General features: G+C 42.2%; 1 protein-coding gene across 8 annotated transcripts in view; it reads right to left on the reverse strand.

Moving 5' to 3' along the window:
* ACSL4 (acyl-CoA synthetase long-chain family member 4) overlaps positions 1–18,801 on the reverse strand; it is a 77,241-nt gene that overhangs the window by 21,218 nt on the left and 37,222 nt on the right. For 4 of the 8 annotated variants that reach the window (NM_001038694.1, XM_005673821.3, XM_021079540.1 and 1 more), the window contains 7 exon segments: positions 3,017–3,088; positions 6,707–6,830; positions 6,990–7,140; positions 10,450–10,588; positions 10,704–10,813; positions 11,406–11,583; positions 12,107–12,346. In NM_001038694.1, coding sequence (NP_001033783.1) covers positions 3,017–3,088; positions 6,707–6,830; positions 6,990–7,140; positions 10,450–10,588; positions 10,704–10,813; positions 11,406–11,583; positions 12,107–12,334 — 1,002 coding nt within the window. In that variant the 5' untranslated portion in view covers positions 12,335–12,346. 8 annotated transcript variants of the gene reach the window in all.

Raw genomic sequence — 18,801 nt, forward strand, 5'->3', positions numbered from 1 at the left:
AGGTAAGAAGCAACATATTAAATAATCAGAAAGGAACCGCACCAACACTGAGACGGTCTTTAGTTGAAAATACCCTGTTTATAATATCTTAGGTAAAAGTCTTTAGTATAATGGAGATATTTACTTTATTATATCATTAATTTCCCTTAAAAATACTAAGGACAAACACAGAGGCTTCTTCAGTTCTGTACACTAAAAACATTAACTAGAGTGTAAAAAATTCATTCATCTGTCATATAAAGATAACTTTTTATTTTTTTATTTTATTTATTTTTATTTTTTTGTCTTTTTGCCATGTCTTGGGCCGCGGGGAGGTTCCCAGGCTAGGGGTCGAATCAGAGCAGTAGCCACCGGCCTACACCACAGCCACAGCAACACAGGATCCGAGCTGCGTCTGCAGCCTACACCACAGCTCATGGCAACGCCAGATCCTTAACCCACTGAGCCACGATGGGAACTCCCTAAAAATTCTTTTCTCTCAAATATTTTCAGTTATTCTCAAATAGAACCAAGCATTCAACTGTGTTAATCTAATCCTGATGGTTTTTTACTACTACCTTGTAACTCTTACAGCATGGCAGAGTTTTACAGATTCTTAAAATTCTTTTGTCCCTATAATTTAGTCATTTCTATTCCATTTTAAAAGAAGCTAAGATAACAAAAAATAGGATTCTTGCTCACAGCTCCTTGGAAAATTAGATGTAGGACTAGGTTTGGGATATACTGACTCCCAAGCTAATATATACAAAACAGAAAAAAAAACTAAATAAACAAAGCAAAACAGCCCTGACCATGACTAAATGTTTTCTTGGCATTGCTTAGCACAAATTAACAAGATTTGTTAAGTATAGCATACCTATTTATAAATAGCTAGTTTTAAATATTTAAAATAGCAATTAATGTAAACTCAGTTGTGTTACAATGAAGAACTCTATGGATGCCCTTTCAATATTAGAATAGAACCATTCACAAATGAGGACAGCAGAGCCATCCCTTGCATTATGTTAAGTCAAAAAAGTGAGACCGAAAAAGACAAATACTGCATGATCTCATTTCTATGTGGAACCTAAAAAAGCCAAACCCATAGCAACAGAGTAAACTGGTGGTTGCCAGGGTCTGGGAGTGGAAGAAATGGGGAGATGTTGGTCAAAGGGTACAAACTTCCATTTGAAAAAGTCTAGAGATCCAGGAGTTCCCGTCTTGGTGCAGTAGAAATGAATCCGACTAGGACCATGAGGTTGTGGGTTCAATCCCCGGCCTCGCTCAGTGGGTTAAGGACCTGGCATTGCCGTGAGCTGTGGTGTAGGTCACAGACACGGCTTGGATCTGGCGTTGCTGTGGCTGTGGCTGTGGCTGGCAGCAACAGCTCTGATTTGACCCCTCGCCTGGGAACCTCCAAAAGGCACGGGTACGGCCCTAAAAAGACAAAAAAAAAAAAAAAAAAAAAAAAAAAAACCTAGATATCCAATGTACAGTATGGTAACTAGTTAACAAGGCTGTATTGCATGCCTGAAAGTTGGTAAAAGATCTTAAATGTTCTCATCATAAACACACAAACGGTAACTATGTGAGGTGATAAGTGGTAATAACATTAACCTTATTGTGGTAATCATTTCACAATATATATGCATATCAAGTCATCATATTGTATACCTTAAACTGACACAATCCTACGTGTCAATTATATCTCAATAAAACCGGGGCGGGGGGTGGGGAGGGGGCACAGCATTCAAGCATAGTACAATGTTGTTTTCTCCATTTCCATAAAAGGAATCATTACTGTACAACTGAAATCTTTGTTCATATTTGTGATTGAGAAATCCCAAAAGTTCTCTAAAAGGACTTGAGCATCTCTAACTATCCGTCTTTTAAAAAGTGTATGGGGGAGCTCCTGTTGTGGCTCAATGGAAACGGATCTTACTAGTACCCATAAGGATGCAGGTTCAATCCCTGGCCCCGCTCAGTGGGTTAAGGATCCAGCATTGCTGTGAACTGTGATGGAGGCTGCAGACACGGCTCTGATCCCGTGTTGCTATGGCTGTGGCATAGGTCCGTAGCTACAGCTCTGATTTGACTCCTAGCCTGGGAACCTCCATATGCCACAGGTGTGGCCCTAAAAAAAAAAAGCAAAAAAATAAAATAAAATAAAAATTAAAAAGTATATGAAAGTTCCCTGTGGCACAGAAGGTTGAGGATCCAGCATCGCCACAGCTGTGCCGCATGTCACTGCTGCAAGACAAGTTCAATGCCTGGCCTGGAAACTTCCACATGTCACAGGTGTGGCCAAAAAAAAAAAAAAAAAAAAGTATGGCATGCAAATGTTAAATCATGTAGTACACCTGATATTGTACATCAACTCAATATTGTACATCAACTCTATCTCCATTTTAAGAATTAAGCCCTAAGGGAAACGATATGGCAGCTACGTCAGAAGTTTGCCATTCCATCTTTCCGTAACGCTTACCTAAGATTTTAAGGGACCCATTTTGCCACAAGTTCCACAAAGTAAAATTATTTTAAAATGTAGATGAATACCTAAGAGGGTTACTTTTTTAAAAGTCCAAGACATGGAAACAACCTAAATGTCCATCGACAGAGGAGTGGATCAAGAAGAAGTGGTACATATACACAAAGGAATATTACTCAGCCACTAAAAGGAACGAAATAATGGCATTTTTGGCAACATGGATGGATCTAGAAATGATCATGCTAAGTGAAGTCAGTCAGACAATGAGACACCAACATCACATGCTTTCACTGACACGTGGAATCTGAAAAAAGGACAGACTGAACTTCTTTGCAGAACAGATGCTGACTCACAGACACTGAAAAACTTTTGGTCTCCGGAGGAGACAGTTTCAGGGGTGGGGGGATGTGCTTGGGTTATGGGATGGAAATCCTGTGAAACTGGATTGTGATGATCATTATACAACTACAGATGTGATAAATTCATTTGAGTAATTAAAAAAAAAAGTCCAAGTGCAGGCAATGAATGATATTGACATTCTGTACTCACCGGGACAGCTGCCATGAGTGTAGGCTTCAGTACAGTACAGTCTCCTTTGCTTCCCTTTTTAATTTTGCTGGACTAGAGTAAAGAAAAAGGAAATAGGATCAAGGAAACCGCCCTTGGCAAAAAAAAGGTTGTAATTCAAATATTTACAGGGCAAAGACAGACTTTTACACACGGAATTTGATCTTCTACTGCTCGCTGAGTTATGTGCTCCAACTGTCATAACCTACAAGTCTGAGAGGTATGAGTGCTTTAGTGTTTTATTCTGTAGATGTTTTCTGCTAGCACATTTCACCTTTCCTTGGAGGAGAAAATGCTGGTCCAGAATAAAGGAAAATGGGATATTTTGGTAAACTTAGTATTCTTATTAATAATATATCAGTACACATAGCAAAGACCATCCATTTTCAAAACACACACACACACACACACACACACACACACACACACACACGAAAAGCAAAAAACCTCAACTAAGGTAAGGTATATCAAACACCCGAATCAAAACTAAAGATAATTTAATTTTCTTTGATTTAATTTCTTTAATTGAAAGGCAAAGCCATCTCAAAGACACCACTACCAACATCTACTAACCTTATCCAGAATTGCTAATTTGATACCTTAAGACACTGCCAGTGGCCATGTGGGGATCTGCACATATATGTGTAAATGAGTATATATTTCTTCTTTCTTCCCTTCCCTTTCTTTCTTATACACATAAACACTATTTGGGATTTCAAATATCAGATTAGTAGGTAGAAATCCACTGAAACAGTTAGATAAAAACAAGAACCTGCTATAATGTAGTTCATTAGTCTGTAAGTTTAGATGTATCACATGTTAGCCAGGGCTAATGCAGGCAAAAGAAAACCAGCTCTGAAGAAGCAGTGTGAGCCACCAGCACCACCAGCTTTGCCATAGAGAAGGTTCTGTTGCCAGAAAACTGCTTTTATCCTACTTTTCTTTAAGATGGATAAAGGAAATCAAACACCTTTTTTTTTTTTTTTTTTTTTTTTTTTTTGCTTTTTAGGGTTGCACCTGCAGCACATGGAGGTTCCTAGGCTAGGGGTCCAATCAGAGCTACAGCTGCCAGCCTACACCAGAGCCACAGCAACGCCAATCTGGGTCACATCTGCGACCTACACCACAGCTCACGGCAACGCTGGATCCTTAACCTACTGAGTGAGGCCAGGGATCGAACCCGCATCCTCATGGATCCTAGTCAGGTTCCTTAACCACTGAGCCACGACAGGAACTCCTCAAATGTATGTACAAGTATGTGCCCATCCGCAAGCAGAAACCCATACCTTCATATGCACACCACATACAGGAGACCTATTCTGCAGAGAAAGATGGGCTCTGATGCCCTTCAAGGCAGAGCTGCCTTCCACATGCTACTGACTAGTTTTTGCTACAGGGAATGGTTCCAGGGCAGCAGTAGCCACAAGGAGCTGGCCCTCAGTTTCTTTATTATTCTTAGTAATGTTAGCTGTTATCCTATCTTATTAGGATCACAGGAACCCTAGTTATGACACTATCGCTACTATCTGCCAGCTTCCAATATGGTCAGTGTCCCTGGTCTCCCATCTTTTTCTGATTTCCTATGTGAGGGAGACGCCTGGGCTTTAGGTTCCTAGTTAGATTGAGACTCTTTATCATACAGTTCATTAACAAAGTAGGTATGAATGCCCCCGACATTTTTGTAACTGGCTTCTAATGTACTGCTTGGCCTAAGAGACACCAAGAATGAAGTCAGACCAGCAACAGACTCCAACTGCCACCCTGCCCCACACTGAGGCTATTGTTTTCAGAAAGGCAGTGAAAACAAATCTTCAGCTTCTGACCTTACCCAGCAGGAAAAAAAAAAAAATTCTTACTTGAAACTTACTGAAAGAGTAAGTTCACATTTCACATTTCGAAAATGTCTCTGAACCTAAGAGAAACCCACTATAATGCATCAAAATGTCATCATCACAGATTTTTCTAAAAACTTTACAACGTAAGCCCCACTCTTATTCATAGATCTGTTTTGACTCTGCTAAATGAAGTCCAGTTTATTAGCTCACTTGATAGTTCCCTTATTCTCTCCATTACTATCTAGGGGATTTTAAAAGTGAACTTTCCGCTGAGTGCGATGGTTAAACACAGCAGCTCTCCATCTTACAAAGCGGTTGTGTTCCCTAAGTACCAACTAGGTGGTTGTTTAGAGCACAGAAGATTTTTCTCATAGAAAAGCCCCTTAAAAAGGTGGTTGGATTATCTTTGTGGGTGGGGATGTAATGACTAGGAAGGGTCACAGGGACTTTCTGGGGTGCTAGAAATGTTCTTTTTCTCTTGATCTAGAGGGCGATGGCCACAGAGTTCTATATATGTACATGTATGTCACATTCAATCAAGCATTATACTTAAGATTTGTGCATTTTAAGTTATCCAAAAAACAAAAACAAAAACAAAACACCCCCCCCAAAAAGATGGTTAAAATCTCAAATAAATCCTCCAAAAATCTATTTAACTTTTTTGTCTTAATAATGTTACACAACCTACCAACCTCTCCCTAAAATGATTCTTTCTACCAAAAAAAGAAAGAAAGAAAGAAAGAAAGAAAGAAAGAAAGAAAGAAAGAAAGAAAGAAAGAAAGAAAGAAAGAAAAGCATTATAACTTCTAACTGTGAGCACCAAGGGCATATCTTTTTACCGAATGCATGCTCCAGTGAGGCTCCCACATAAGAGGTAGCACAGCCTGGAGTTGTGAAATATAACAGCTGGGCTCCAGGGATGGGAGCAGCAGAAGCCACACAGAGAGTCAAGTCATTCCCACCTATACTCAGTTTATTTTTCAGCATCCTGAACCCCACAGCTCCCCCAGAAGCTTCACACCACCCCCCAATGTCTGCTTGAAGCTTTTCTATAGCAACTATTCCAAAGAAATTATACAGAACTGTAGACAGTAGGATTAGATGTATGATTTCAAATGAGTTTAAATACATGAGGTGGCCCAATCTCTCCTTGGGCTTCCTGCTATGAACCACAGGGAGAAGGGAGAACCCTTACTCTGGGTGGAAAGCTGAAGGCTGCCTCTGGACATGATGCAGCGCTGTCCAACAGAAATTTCCGTAAAGATGAAAATGGTTGGTATCTGCGCTCTCCAATATGGTAGCCACTAGTCCTACATAGCTATTGGAAACTTGAAAGGTGGCTTGAGCAACTGAGAAACTAAAATTTTCTAATCTAATTTTAATTCATCTGTATTTCAGTATGAGGCTAGTAACTACTGCGTGGGACAGCACAGCTCTAAAGAAAACTCGGAGCCAAACTGGGCCATGGCCCTATCACCACATCTCCTGCCCCCAAGCCCACCACTGTTCATGGGTAAGAGGTCAAAAAGGCTCAGTGTATTTATAGTCTCTATCCTAGCTCTCCAAAATAAAAACCTAATAGAGAAAAACAAGATAAAAGCAATGGCTAGCCTAAAAATAATTTTTTTTAAATTTATCTAATTAAAAAATTTTAGATAAAGCAATGCTAACAAACCCACAAGGTTATTTACCACAGTACATATTGCATATGGGAGCTATTTTTGAAGCCAAGAAGAATGTTCCAGCGGAATCAGAATATCTCATGTTTTAGAAATATGTTCTCAGCCAAACACTGTAACTTCACATGAGCATGCCAATATACTGAAAAGCTTGTCACCTGGTCAGAGAGTGTCAGTGGAGAAGAATATCCAATCCTACAGCCATAGGTAAAGCAAGATATCTCTGCTGTCAATTCCAGGACGTGAGCCAAAGGCAGGTATCCGATATATGTGTCCTTTGGTCTAAAACAAAGGAAGAGAAACATTTTAGCCATTCTTAAAAAGACACTGTAAATGAGAAAACTCAATAACCTTATCATTTTAATACAGATTGAGTTTAGATAGAGAATGCCAAACATGAGCTCCGGTTTCTAAGAATAAAGTTCAATATTTCTCGCTTACCCCAGTCCAGGAATTCTCTCACATTGTCCAGTCATTCCAGCTATCAAATTGCAATGATGCATCATCACTCCCTTCGGTCGGCCAGTAGAGCCACTGGTATACATGACGATAGCCATGTCTGAAGGATTAGGTCTACTTGGAGGAACACTCACTAAATGAATGAAAAAGCACCACATTTTCTTTAGTTTAAAAGTTACATTGAGGAGTTCCCATCGGGGCTCAGCGGAAACGAATCTGACTAGCATCCATGAGGACGCAGGTTCGATCCGTGGCCTTGCTCAGTGGGTTAAGGATCCAGTGTTGCCCTGAACTGTGGTGTAGGTCGCAGATGTGGCTCAGATCCTATGTGTCTGTGGCTGTGGTGTAGGCCGGCGGCTACAGCTCCGATTTAACCCCTAGCCTGGGAACCTCCTTATGCCATGGGTGCAGCCCTAAAAAAACAAAACAAAACAAAACAAAACAAAAAAGTGAAAATGCTAAACAAAGATAAGATGTTTAGCTTTTGGCATAATGATTTTTTTTTTTTTTTTTGGCCATACCCTCAGCATATGGACGTTCCCAGGCCAGGGACTGAATCCAAGCCAGAGCTGCAAGCTGCACCACAGCTGCAGCAACACCAGATCCTTAACCCATTGTGCTGGGCTAGGGATCAAACCCATGCCTCCACAGAGACAAGCTAGATCATTAACCCACTGTGCCACAGCAGGAACTCTAAAACTGAATATTTTAATGTGTACAAATTGATGACTGAACAGATACAAACATCCGTGATACCACCACCACAATCAGGGTACTAGACATATCTATCAGTTCCCTAAGCTTCTTGAGTTCCTTTTTGTTGTTGCTGTTGCTGTCTTTGACTTGATCTTTAAGGTGACATACTCTCTAAAATTCTTACATGCTAAATTTTAAAAAGGACACCAGGGAGTTCCCTTCGTGGCTCAGTGATTAACAAACCTGACTAGGATCCACGTGGCTCGGATCCTGCGTTGCTGTGGCCGTGGTGTAGGCGGGCAGTGACAGCTCCGATTTGACCCCTAGCCTGGGAAGCTCCATAGGCCGTGGGTGTGGCCCTAAAAAGCAAAAAATGAAAATAAAAAATAAAAAAATTAGCAGGACATCAGGACTTCTACTTTCAAGGCAGTGTAATGTGCCAAACTAGTAATTGCCTTTCTTTTCCAGAATATACCAAAATGACCAAGAATCAACAGATATATTATCAGAATTAAGTAAAAGTTGAATAAGATTGTTGGATTGTGAAAAAAAAATGAGTTTATATTCTGCACAATACTAGAATGGTAATACATGTCACTATACATGTACCCAGAGGATGTACAACACCAAGAGAGATCCCCAACGTAAACTATGGATTTGGGGTGATAATGATGTGACCATGTAGAGTCATCAACTGTAACAAACACACATGGGAAATCCCCATCCCTTCCCCTCAGTTTTGCTATGAATCTCTACCTGTTCTACAAAATAAACTTTTAAAAAATAAGTCAATGCCCCTTTATTTTTCTCTTTTTAGGGCCACACCTGCTGCATATGGAAGTTCCCAGGCTAGGGGACGAATGGGAGCTGCAGCTGCCGACCTAGGCCACAGCCACAGCAACGCCAGATCTGAGCTGCCTCCTCGACCTACGCCATAGCTCACGGCCATGCCGGATCCTTAACCCACTGAGTCAGGCCAGGGATAGAAGCCACATCCTCATGGAGGCTAGCGGGTTTGTAACCTGCTGAGCTATAACGGGAACTTCTGTTAATGCTCCGTAAAGACTTCTACTGTCATAGTTTATAAACCAAGCAAACAGGAACTGCATCCTTCTTCTGGTAACTAATGGATGCAGCAGCAGTAGATATATTAAGCTCTTCTCAGGCTAAGTACACAATGCAACACTTCACTTTTTGTCATCATCACAACAATTGTCTACAGGTAAAGTATCACAAAAAATATGTGTCTTGTCAACTGCAGAAATGAGTGGAACTAGGTGGAATATATGGTCCACCACGCTGTGGTTCACACAAAATTATAAGGCCCATGTCCCCCATAGTTTTATGCCACCACCTTTGGGTGAATCAAAAGAACTGGCAATAGGTCCCTACCAAGTGGGGCTTCTCAGTCAGGTATACCTGAATCCTGCAGGGTCAGCCTGGTGTTGAGTGACAATTCTCCACGGGGCTCTTGAGTTTTTGCACATCTTGTGAGCAGAGACACTGACTTTGTTTCGGACTACCTTTGCAAGGATGTTTGCACAGTGAACAGGGAAGGCAAATTGTCTCCCTCCAGAGCAAGAGCAGGCATGCTCACTGTCCAGTACAATAAAGAAAATAGCTTTCTCCAGGGCAAAGGACAGGCGTACTTATTGCCGGTTATAAAAGACGTGGGTTCCTCATCTAGTAGAGCATTGTGATCTCATTAAACATGAGACAGAAAACTATTTAAATGGGGTATTTCATTTTCTCAATTCTCATTCCTGATGACCAACTGACATTTTGCTATAAGATACATTTAACTTCTTTCAGGAGTTCCCATCATGGCGCAGTGGAAACGAATCCGACTAGGAACCATGAAGTTGTGGGTTCAAGATCCCTGGCCTCGCTCAGTGGGTTGGGGATCCAGCGTTGCCATGAGCTGTGGTGTAGGTCACAGATGAGGCTTGGATCTGGCATTGCTGTGGCTGTGGCATAGGCTGGCAGCTACAGCTCCGATTAGATCCATAGCCTGGGAACCTCCATATGCCATGGTCTGGCCCTAAAAAGACCAAAAAAAAGATTTAAAAAAAGAGATACATTTAACTTGTTTCAAATGAAATAGCAAATACCATATCAGTAGTAGAATAATTCCGAGTATGGCCTTGGCAAACAGCTTTGCATCCTCTGAGACACGATTAAAATCAGTAACATTAAGCATTATAAAAAAAAAAAGATGGAGTTCCCTGTGGCACAACAGGTTAGGGATCTGATGCTGTCACTGCAGCAGCTCTGGTTGCTGCTATGGTGTAGGTTTGATCCCTGCCCTGTAAACTTACTTCCACATTCTGCGGGCGCAGCCAAAAAAATAAAATAAGAGAAAGTTGACTGAATGGAATGCCTGAGATCTTTTCATTACATGAGGTCCAGATTGGAAGGTCACATTAGGTTTTTTGGGGAAAAAAAAGAAAAGAAAAGAAAAAGGAAAGTTTGGCAGCAAATGCCATAAGTCCCAATGAACACTTCTCAACCATTTAGGAAATTTTCAAACAGTGGTTACCTTTTTGAGGAGGAAGGGAGATAAAACCTTAATCATACATGATCTTCATAGTTTTTAAACACTCTAAACGTTATCTTTATCGAGGTATAAAAAACATTTTTTAAATTACAGAACTTTATAATTTTCATTTCCTTATGTCTTTTCCTAATCTACTGGAATAACAAGGCTTGAATAGATTAATAAGTTTGTTTTAACTGCTTTACTTACAGTTTTCTGGCTTGGATCCCAACTCTTCTACTGATTGCATGCTATGAATCTCAAATCCTTCAGGGTATTCTGTTTTATTGATGGTCTTATTGTCCACATAAATGATATGTTTCACACAGTTAATATCTACCAATGCGGTCTGTTGAGCAGAGAAAATCTAGTTATTAAACCTGTGCCTGCAATGAACTCAATTACTGAATATTTTCCTATGCTGTCAAATACCACCATGAATTCAAAGCAAATTTCATATTTACCTTAAGTTTACTCTCCAGAAGTTCAACACTAGTAATCAGATAGGTAGCCTCAGATTCATTTAACCCATGAACTACAGCTTCTTTGCCAAGTGTGGCATATAAAGTCACAACTATATAATAAAAAATAAACACAAAAGTTAAATGATAAACATTTATTAGATATACTATTTAAGTCTTCTTTTTTTTTTGTCTTTTTAGGGCCGCACCCACAGCACATGGAGGTTCCCAGGCTAGGGGTTGAATCAGAGCTGTAGCTGCTGGCCTCCACCACAGCCACAGCAACGCAGGATCCTCAACCTGCTGAGAGAGGCCAGGGATCGAACTCGCATCCTCATGGATACTAGTCGGGTTCGATAACCACTAAAGCCACGATGGGAACTCCTTAAGTCAATTTTTAATGATAGATACGCTCACAGATGCAAAGACATTTTATAATCTAATTTGATTTCATAGTCTCTGCTATTACCCTTCAAACTTGCCTCAAACTTCCTGGCAGCCACAAATTTTTCTTACAAATTCTCAGAAACCCATAAACACTGACAGTGCCACAAATGGTCAAAAGGATTCTTAAACTGGTCACTTAAGATTCTTAAGATCAATAGATTCTGAATAAACACATGCTTTGAAAACAAGAGGCTCTCGGGACGATTTCATGTGTAAGTAAAGCCCACTCCCTCCCCTCCAAAAACATGAGGCACTTACGAGGAAAGTTGTACTTGAAGCAGGTCTGTGCTGCAATCATCCATTCAGCCCTGGTCTCACAGAAAATGGCAATAGTGCTCTTTGGTTTTAGCCCCAGGGCAGTGAGTCCACTACCAAAGTTATTCACTCTGAGGTTCACTTCGAGATAGTTCATCCATTTATAATTCCCAAGAATTAACTGTTACAGTGAGACATACTGTAATATTAGCATAGGTACTCGAGCAAGCAATTACAACGTGATTCAACATGCAGACCTTTAAAAATGCTCTTAGTGGGCTGTGGGATGGAAATCCTGTGAGATTGGATTGTGATGATCATCATACAACTACAGATGTGATAAATTTATTGAGTAATAAAAATAAATAAAGTATATTTGTATTGTGAAAAAAATAAAATAAATAAAAATGCTCTTAAGTGAATCCGGAGAAGCCAGGAACGTCTGAGAGTTTAGCTACACAGCACTGTGATCGAATGCCAGTGTTTGTTTGCTTGGCCGTGCCTGCGGCATGTGGAAGTTCCTGGGCCAGGGATCAAACCCGCGCTGCCATTACAGCCTCTGCCACAGCTGCGGCAACGCTGGAGTCTTAACCCGCCGCGCCACAAGGGAACTTCCACCAGTGTGTTTAAATGCACTTGATTTTTTAAAAAGTTAAGTGTACCTTCCCCCTTTACAAAGAATAGAAAATGCAAAAATGCTTTACCTTCTTAAACACCTTTCCATTTGGCTGCATTTCGTTTTCTTCGCTTAGGACCTCCCTGGTCCCAAGGCTGTCCTTCTTGCCAAACTTGGCTACGGCATGATCAAATAATTTGTCCAGGGTGTCTGCGCCAGGGATGTCTATGACAGCTAGCGAGTCGAAGTGTGTGACAGAGCGATATGGACTTCCAGGTTTGTCTGAAGTGGGCTTAGCTTTTATTCTCTTTGCCATAGCGTTTTTCTTCTTGGCATTGGTAAGAAAATACCATGGAATAAATATAAGGGCACTGTATATTGTTATTAACAAGTGGATAGGCAGCAAAATAATGGTGAGCACATTTTGCTTAAGTTTCATAGTGGCAAGGCTTCTAAAATGGTGTTTATTTCTTGTTATTCTTTGGCTTTGGAAAGCCTGATTTTGCTGAAGAAGGCAGTAATGGAAGCAGCAGTAAGAGGAGCAGAATAGTCAAGGCAATTCAATTTTAATGATACAGAGAAGAGTTAGTAATCTTTGGAAGCCGACAATAACGTACACCTGTAGGTGAAGACAATGAACCAGGCAGAAAGCAGGAAAAAAACAAAAACAAAAAAAAAACACAAAAAAACAAAAACAAAAGAGTATTAACAAGTTGATAGCACCATTGATTTAAATACTCAGGTCTTTATTAGTTTATATAATTGATCTGATACAAGAAAGCGGAAATAACTGGTCTGAAAGACTGGCATTTTTCATTTTTAATCATGATTGCCATAAATTTTGGAACTGAATATTCGTAGGGTTTTAGGGATACTGGTACACTCTGCACATCCTTCTGTCAGCTGAGTAACACTGTAATGCTTATAGGAGTGCATGCATATGGTACGTATGTTTGGCTAAACTTTGGGAGATAAAGAATGCCAATAATTAGGGTTCTTTTAAACATGTAAGGGTAAACTGGACAGCTTTAAATAGGAGTTGCTTCTATATCCAAAAGAGGGGGAAATCCTCCAATTTAGGTCTCGTTCTCAAAGATCCACCCAAAAATGTTCTGAGTTCTTCATTAAAGTACATTTCTCAGTCATGCTCTTAACTATCTCCTATCCCTCACATTGGAGCAATACAATCATAAAATCATGTCTTTTTTTTTTTTTTTCGGCCACACCCATGGCACGGGGAAGTTTCTGGCCCAGGGACTGAACCCATGCCAAAGCAGCAGCCCAAGCTGCTGCAGACAACACCGGATCTTTAAGCCTCCGAGTCACAAGAAAACTCCTAAAATCATTTCTTACGGGTCCACTTTGTGCACAAAATTGCATCAGTTGCCTGGGGGCGGTAGTATTAAGTCTAGAGCAGGTAAATCCTGATCTTTACTCATTACAAGTTAATACTTGTGAGCCCATCAGCACACAAGACAGATCCAGTGTTTTTTCAAACTTTTCTGCTGGAGAGGGTGGCGGCTAAACCATTTCTTCGAAGAAACGCTCAGGCAGACTTCCCATAGAGCGACACTAAAGCGGAAGTGCTTTACGACACTAAAGTGGCTGAAGCAGGGATTGGGGGGGTGCCCAGAGTCCCACCCTGGACTTCCTAGAACCCTACTCCCAAAGTGACCACCGAAGCCTTTCTGATGAAAAGTCTGCAGAAATCCCTAAGTGCTGTGGTGGGCCGTGCAAGTAACACACGTGATAGGAGCTCAGAGCGAGTGCAACGTGGCCAACAGCAACTACAGGAAGGCTTTGTGGAGATTAGATTTAAGCTGGCCCTTATGTCGGGGATCTGGAAACAAAGGAGAAGGAATGGAGGTCATTCCCAGCTGGGGAACCACATGCAGAAAGATAGAGAGGTAGGAATGCAAGGACTTTGGGAGAGGAGAGAGTGCCCAGGGTAAGGACACTCTGACTGGAGCACAGAGTACTCGCTGGCTAAACAGGCTACAGTAGCACAGGACTGACAAATCAGGCAAAAGAGTTCTGATTTGATTTGGCAGGAAACTGGAGGCCACTGCAGGTCAGAAAAACAGTGCCAATTGGAAAGGAACAGCAGGAACCGCCTCAGGGACAATAATCTCTCTCAGGGAGCTTGCCTTCAGCTGAGAAAGCTATTTTGGTGAGGGGCAGTTGTGTATTGCCACTCTAAAATATTAAAATATTGGTTTACGTTGAGGAGACAAATTGAAGCCCATCCTTCTGCAACTCTTGTGGAAATAGGCTATTGAGCCCAAGACAGCTGTTTGTTTTTATACCAGGGGCTGTAAAACGGCAGCTTATTCCTCAGTCCTGCCTCTGCTTTTGTGTATGCCCTTCGACTGAGTGTGGTGAAATAAGCGATAAGTTACAGTGAAAAGATCTGGGTTTCAGACCCCGTATCTCTCACTAGCTGGCTGTGTAGCCTTGAGCAAAACCATCCTTCTGAGTTTACGGTCTGACTAGATCAGTCGGTAGCCGTGAACTTCCTAGAGGTGATGGGCCCCTTTGGGAATCCAATGAGAACTCTGAACCCAGTTGTCCTCAGAAAAATATGCAAATGATAGACACAAATTCAAGGTATTCACGAGTTCCCTCGAATCCATCCATGAAGGCCAAAGGGTAAGACCATCCTTACACTAAGATTTTCTGGCCTAGATGATTCCCTGGGGCCCTTTTGACTTTACATTTTATGGTTTACTACACCTAGAAATTGTTTTTCTCAGTCTGACAAGTCTGGTCATTCATTTTTTTTTTTTAAGATAAGGTACGTCAAGTGTCTCCCATACTGCCTGAGTCTCAATAGGCAAGATCCCCTCTAACGACCCTCTTCTCCATCAGATGTTCCATGACCACCTAAATCCATGATAATCTTTCCTTTTTCTGATTTTCCACATCACTTGAAATGTCTGCCAATCATTCAGATCCTTGATTATACCATCATTTTAAAACATCTCAGCATCTAAGTATAGAGCACAGACCAATAGTTCTCAACCCCATCAAACCCAACATCTCTTTCTTGTGAACAGTATTTTATAATGCCCCATTATAAATCTTAAAGGATAGTCACAGATGATAGTCTATATACACACAATATTTTTAAAAATAATTCCTTCCTGGAGTTCCTGTTGTGGCTCAGTGGTAACGAACCTGACTAGTATCCATGAAGATACAGGTTCGATCCCTGGCCTTGCTCAGTGGGTTAAGGATCTGGTATTGCCGTGAACGGTGGTGTAGGTCGCAGATATCGCTCAGATCCCGCATTGCTGTGGCTGTGGCGTAGGCCGGCAGCTACAGCTCCGATTGACCCCTAGCCTGGTGAACCTCTCTATGCTGCATGTGCGGCTCTTAAAAAAAAAATTATTCCTGGTAATATAAAGAAGTACCAAAAGGCAATCAATCCAAAATAAAATAAGACGTATTTCCCTATGTAAATTGTCAGGGCAATACCAGAAGACAAAAGTCTTCAGATTGATAAAATGCCCCTAAGCGGGGAGTAACCACCTCACCCTCATCTGAGAAATTGTCAGACTTGGGCCTGCAGAAGTAGAAGACAGCTTTGGATGGGCTTATAATCTAGAAGGAATGTTTGTGTCATCTATGTCATGGCATTGCTGGCAGAATTATTTGTCTTATCCAGCTTCATTTCTATGCACATTAGGAGTTCCCATCATGGCGCAGTGGCTAACAAATCCGACTAGGAACCATGAGGTTGCGGGTTCGATCCCTGCCCTTGCTCAGTGGGTTAAGGATCCGGCGTTGCCATGAGCTGTGGTATAGGTCACAGACGCGGCTCAGATCTGACATTGCTGTGGCTGTGGCATAGGCTGGCAGCTACAGCTCCGATTCACCCCCTAGCCTGGGAACTTCCATATGCTGTAGGTACGGCCCTAAAAAGAGAGAAAGACAAAAAAAAATTCTTTGCACATTAATAATCAGTCCCTGGAATATACTCTCAACCCCCTTGCCTGCCTCCCACTCTGGTCCACTTACTCGGCTAACCACAACCTGGTTAAACCCCCGTACCCATGCAGCTGAACTTGGCTGGAGAAAAACACAACTGTGCTTTAGATCCAGGACCACGCCCTCGAATGTGCACAGAAACCATGATGCGCTGCACTAGGCCCCTCACAGGCTTGCTCTCCTGCGTTTCATACTTTGTCCTCTCTCTTCAGATCACCAAGGCTCCTCTGCTGTCCTTACCCTCAGCTGCCGAGTGGCTGGCTTAACATTTGGCTGAGAAAATGGCAACGGTTTGAAGAGAACCTCCACAGACTCCCACCAGTGTGTCCCCATCTAGTGGCATCTGTGGCCATGTGCTCTCTTCTCTCCCGTGACCAGAGATGGACCAGTGATGCTCCCAGCTAAGGCTGACCCCTTCACTCGTGTGAGACACCCTTGAAGACCTGGCAGCCCTGTTCTACCAATTCTTCCCTCTCTCTCCTGCCTTGTTAATTTCTCCTAACAGGCTATTACCTCTTTCATCTTAAAACCATTCCCTCTCTTGTACCATCTTCTCCGGCTACAGCCCCATTTCTTCTCCTTCTCTGCAGGACTTTTAAGGAGCTGTGTCAGCTCTGCCACCCCGTTCTCTTCTCTTTTGTCTTGAACCTGCCCAGCCTGGGCTTTCCCCGCATCACTCCATAAAATTGCTCTGATCAAGGTCACCGATGACATCCATGTTGTCAGATACCCAGGTGAATCAAAGCTCAGTGCTCATCCCGCTCGACCCACCACCAGCCTTTATCCCTGGTGACCCCTCTTTTCCCTGGAAACTTCACCTGGCTTCCAAGTGATCCCATTCTTCAGGTTTTCTTATGACTTGCCTGGCCATTCCAGTTCCATCTGCACTGCTTTTTCCTCACATCACTTTGACCACTAAATGCTACACTGCTCAGTCCCTGAAGCTCTCTTTGATCTACGCTCGCTCCCATGGCAATGTCACTTACTCTCACAACTTTTCAATAGCACATAAATGGTGCTGACTCCCCAAACTTCTCCCCTTAGTCTGGAGGCCTCTCTTAAACACTAGGTCTGTAGACCCAACCATTTCCTCGACCAATCCATTTACAATCAGGTATGTACTCCAACTTAATACGTATGGTCAATATTGATCATCCTTCCACAAACCCATCCCACCCAGTCTTGCCCGTCTCTGTACTTCCAGTTGCTTGAACCAAAAACCTTCGATCAGGTGCACTTTTTGCTCCTCTCTCTTCTGCCCACATGCCACATTCCATCTGGCAGCAATCCTACCAGCTCGACTTACAAAACAGATATCAAATTCCATTACTGCGCACCACTTCCACTGCCACCGTCCTGGTTCAAGCCGCTGTCATCTCTCCCCTGGATAAATGCAACAGCCACCTTGATCTCCCTGTTTCCACCTTTACAATAAACTCTAAAGTCAGCAGCCAGAGGGCTCGAGCTGAAGGGGAAGACAGATCATGCCATGCCTCTGCTCAGACCCTTTCAAAGAATTCCCATAAGACCCATTCAGAAGAAAAGTTGCTCCTCACTCCAACCTATGACATAGGATCTTAGGTTTCCCACTTTATATCTGACACTTTCCCCTGGCTCATTGTGTTGCACTTCTTCTTGCTCTTTGCTGTTTGTGGAACATACCAAGCATGACACTGCCTCAAGGCCCTTGTGCATGCTATCTGCTCTGCCCTGAACATCCTTCTGAGATATCTATCTGCATAGCTTATTCTCTCACCTCCTTTTTTCTTTACTCAACTGTCATCTTCTCAGGGAGACCTTCTCTAGGCACTCTAAAAATCACACCCCCACCCGACCCCTCCAGGGCTTCCCATCCTTTTCTCGCTTTATTTTTCTCCTTGGCCCTTACCACTACTATGTCATAGGCTTTATTTTTTGTGTTGGTCATCAAGATCCCCATTAGAACATAAAAGCTCCATAAGGCAGAGAGTTTCCTGTTTGCTGCTGAATCGTCCTACAACAGTATCTCCGTGTGTTAGTTGTTCAAGAAACTTGTTGCCTGAAATGAGAATGGACATGGCCATTGCTCTGAAACTAGGAAGTAAAAAGGGATGTTAAGTGCAATAGCCTGAAGACAACCAATGCCCGTCATCTTTTTAAAACATCCCTTGTCCACCCCAACACTCTGGGAAATGGTATATTCTTAAAATCCCTGGTGATTCAATTTGAACATGCTGTCAATGGCTTGATAGAAAATACAAAACTGGAAAAACTGCCTGCTGCACAGAGGGAAAAGACTGGTGTTAGAAAAGCCTGAAGGTTAGAGAATTTGTACTAAGTGCCTCTTCGTGATGCCTTCCACAGAGGTGTGCTGTCCGGCCACGTATGAAGAGGGATGCTGCTGTCACACCATTAGCAGGACATAAACCCTGAGTTTGAGCTTCCTTGAAATCAAGTGGTGCACTTGTATTTCAGCTGGAAAAGGGCAGGGCATCGGCTTCAGTCGGGGAATAGCTAATCATTCCTGTTGATGCCCAGATTCCTTATGGGAGTCAGGTTAATAACCACTACTGAGCATGTGCTCTGGGCTAGTCACTGCGCTGAGCCCTTTAGGCACATTATTGCATTTAACCCTTCAGAAAACTCCTGATAACATAACCGATGATACAACAGGTTCAGAGAGATTCTTTGCCCAAGGTAACACAGCTACGTAGGGATTTTGACCCAGGTCTAGCTGATTTAAAAATCCATGCTTTAAGCCCTACTGTCTGTAACCTTGGTCAGAGTGATATAATCTAAATGGTGAGAGTGGCA

This window comes from Sus scrofa, chromosome X (assembly GCF_000003025.6).
Source record: "Sus scrofa isolate TJ Tabasco breed Duroc chromosome X, Sscrofa11.1, whole genome shotgun sequence".
NCBI lineage: Eukaryota > Metazoa > Chordata > Mammalia > Artiodactyla > Suidae > Sus > Sus scrofa.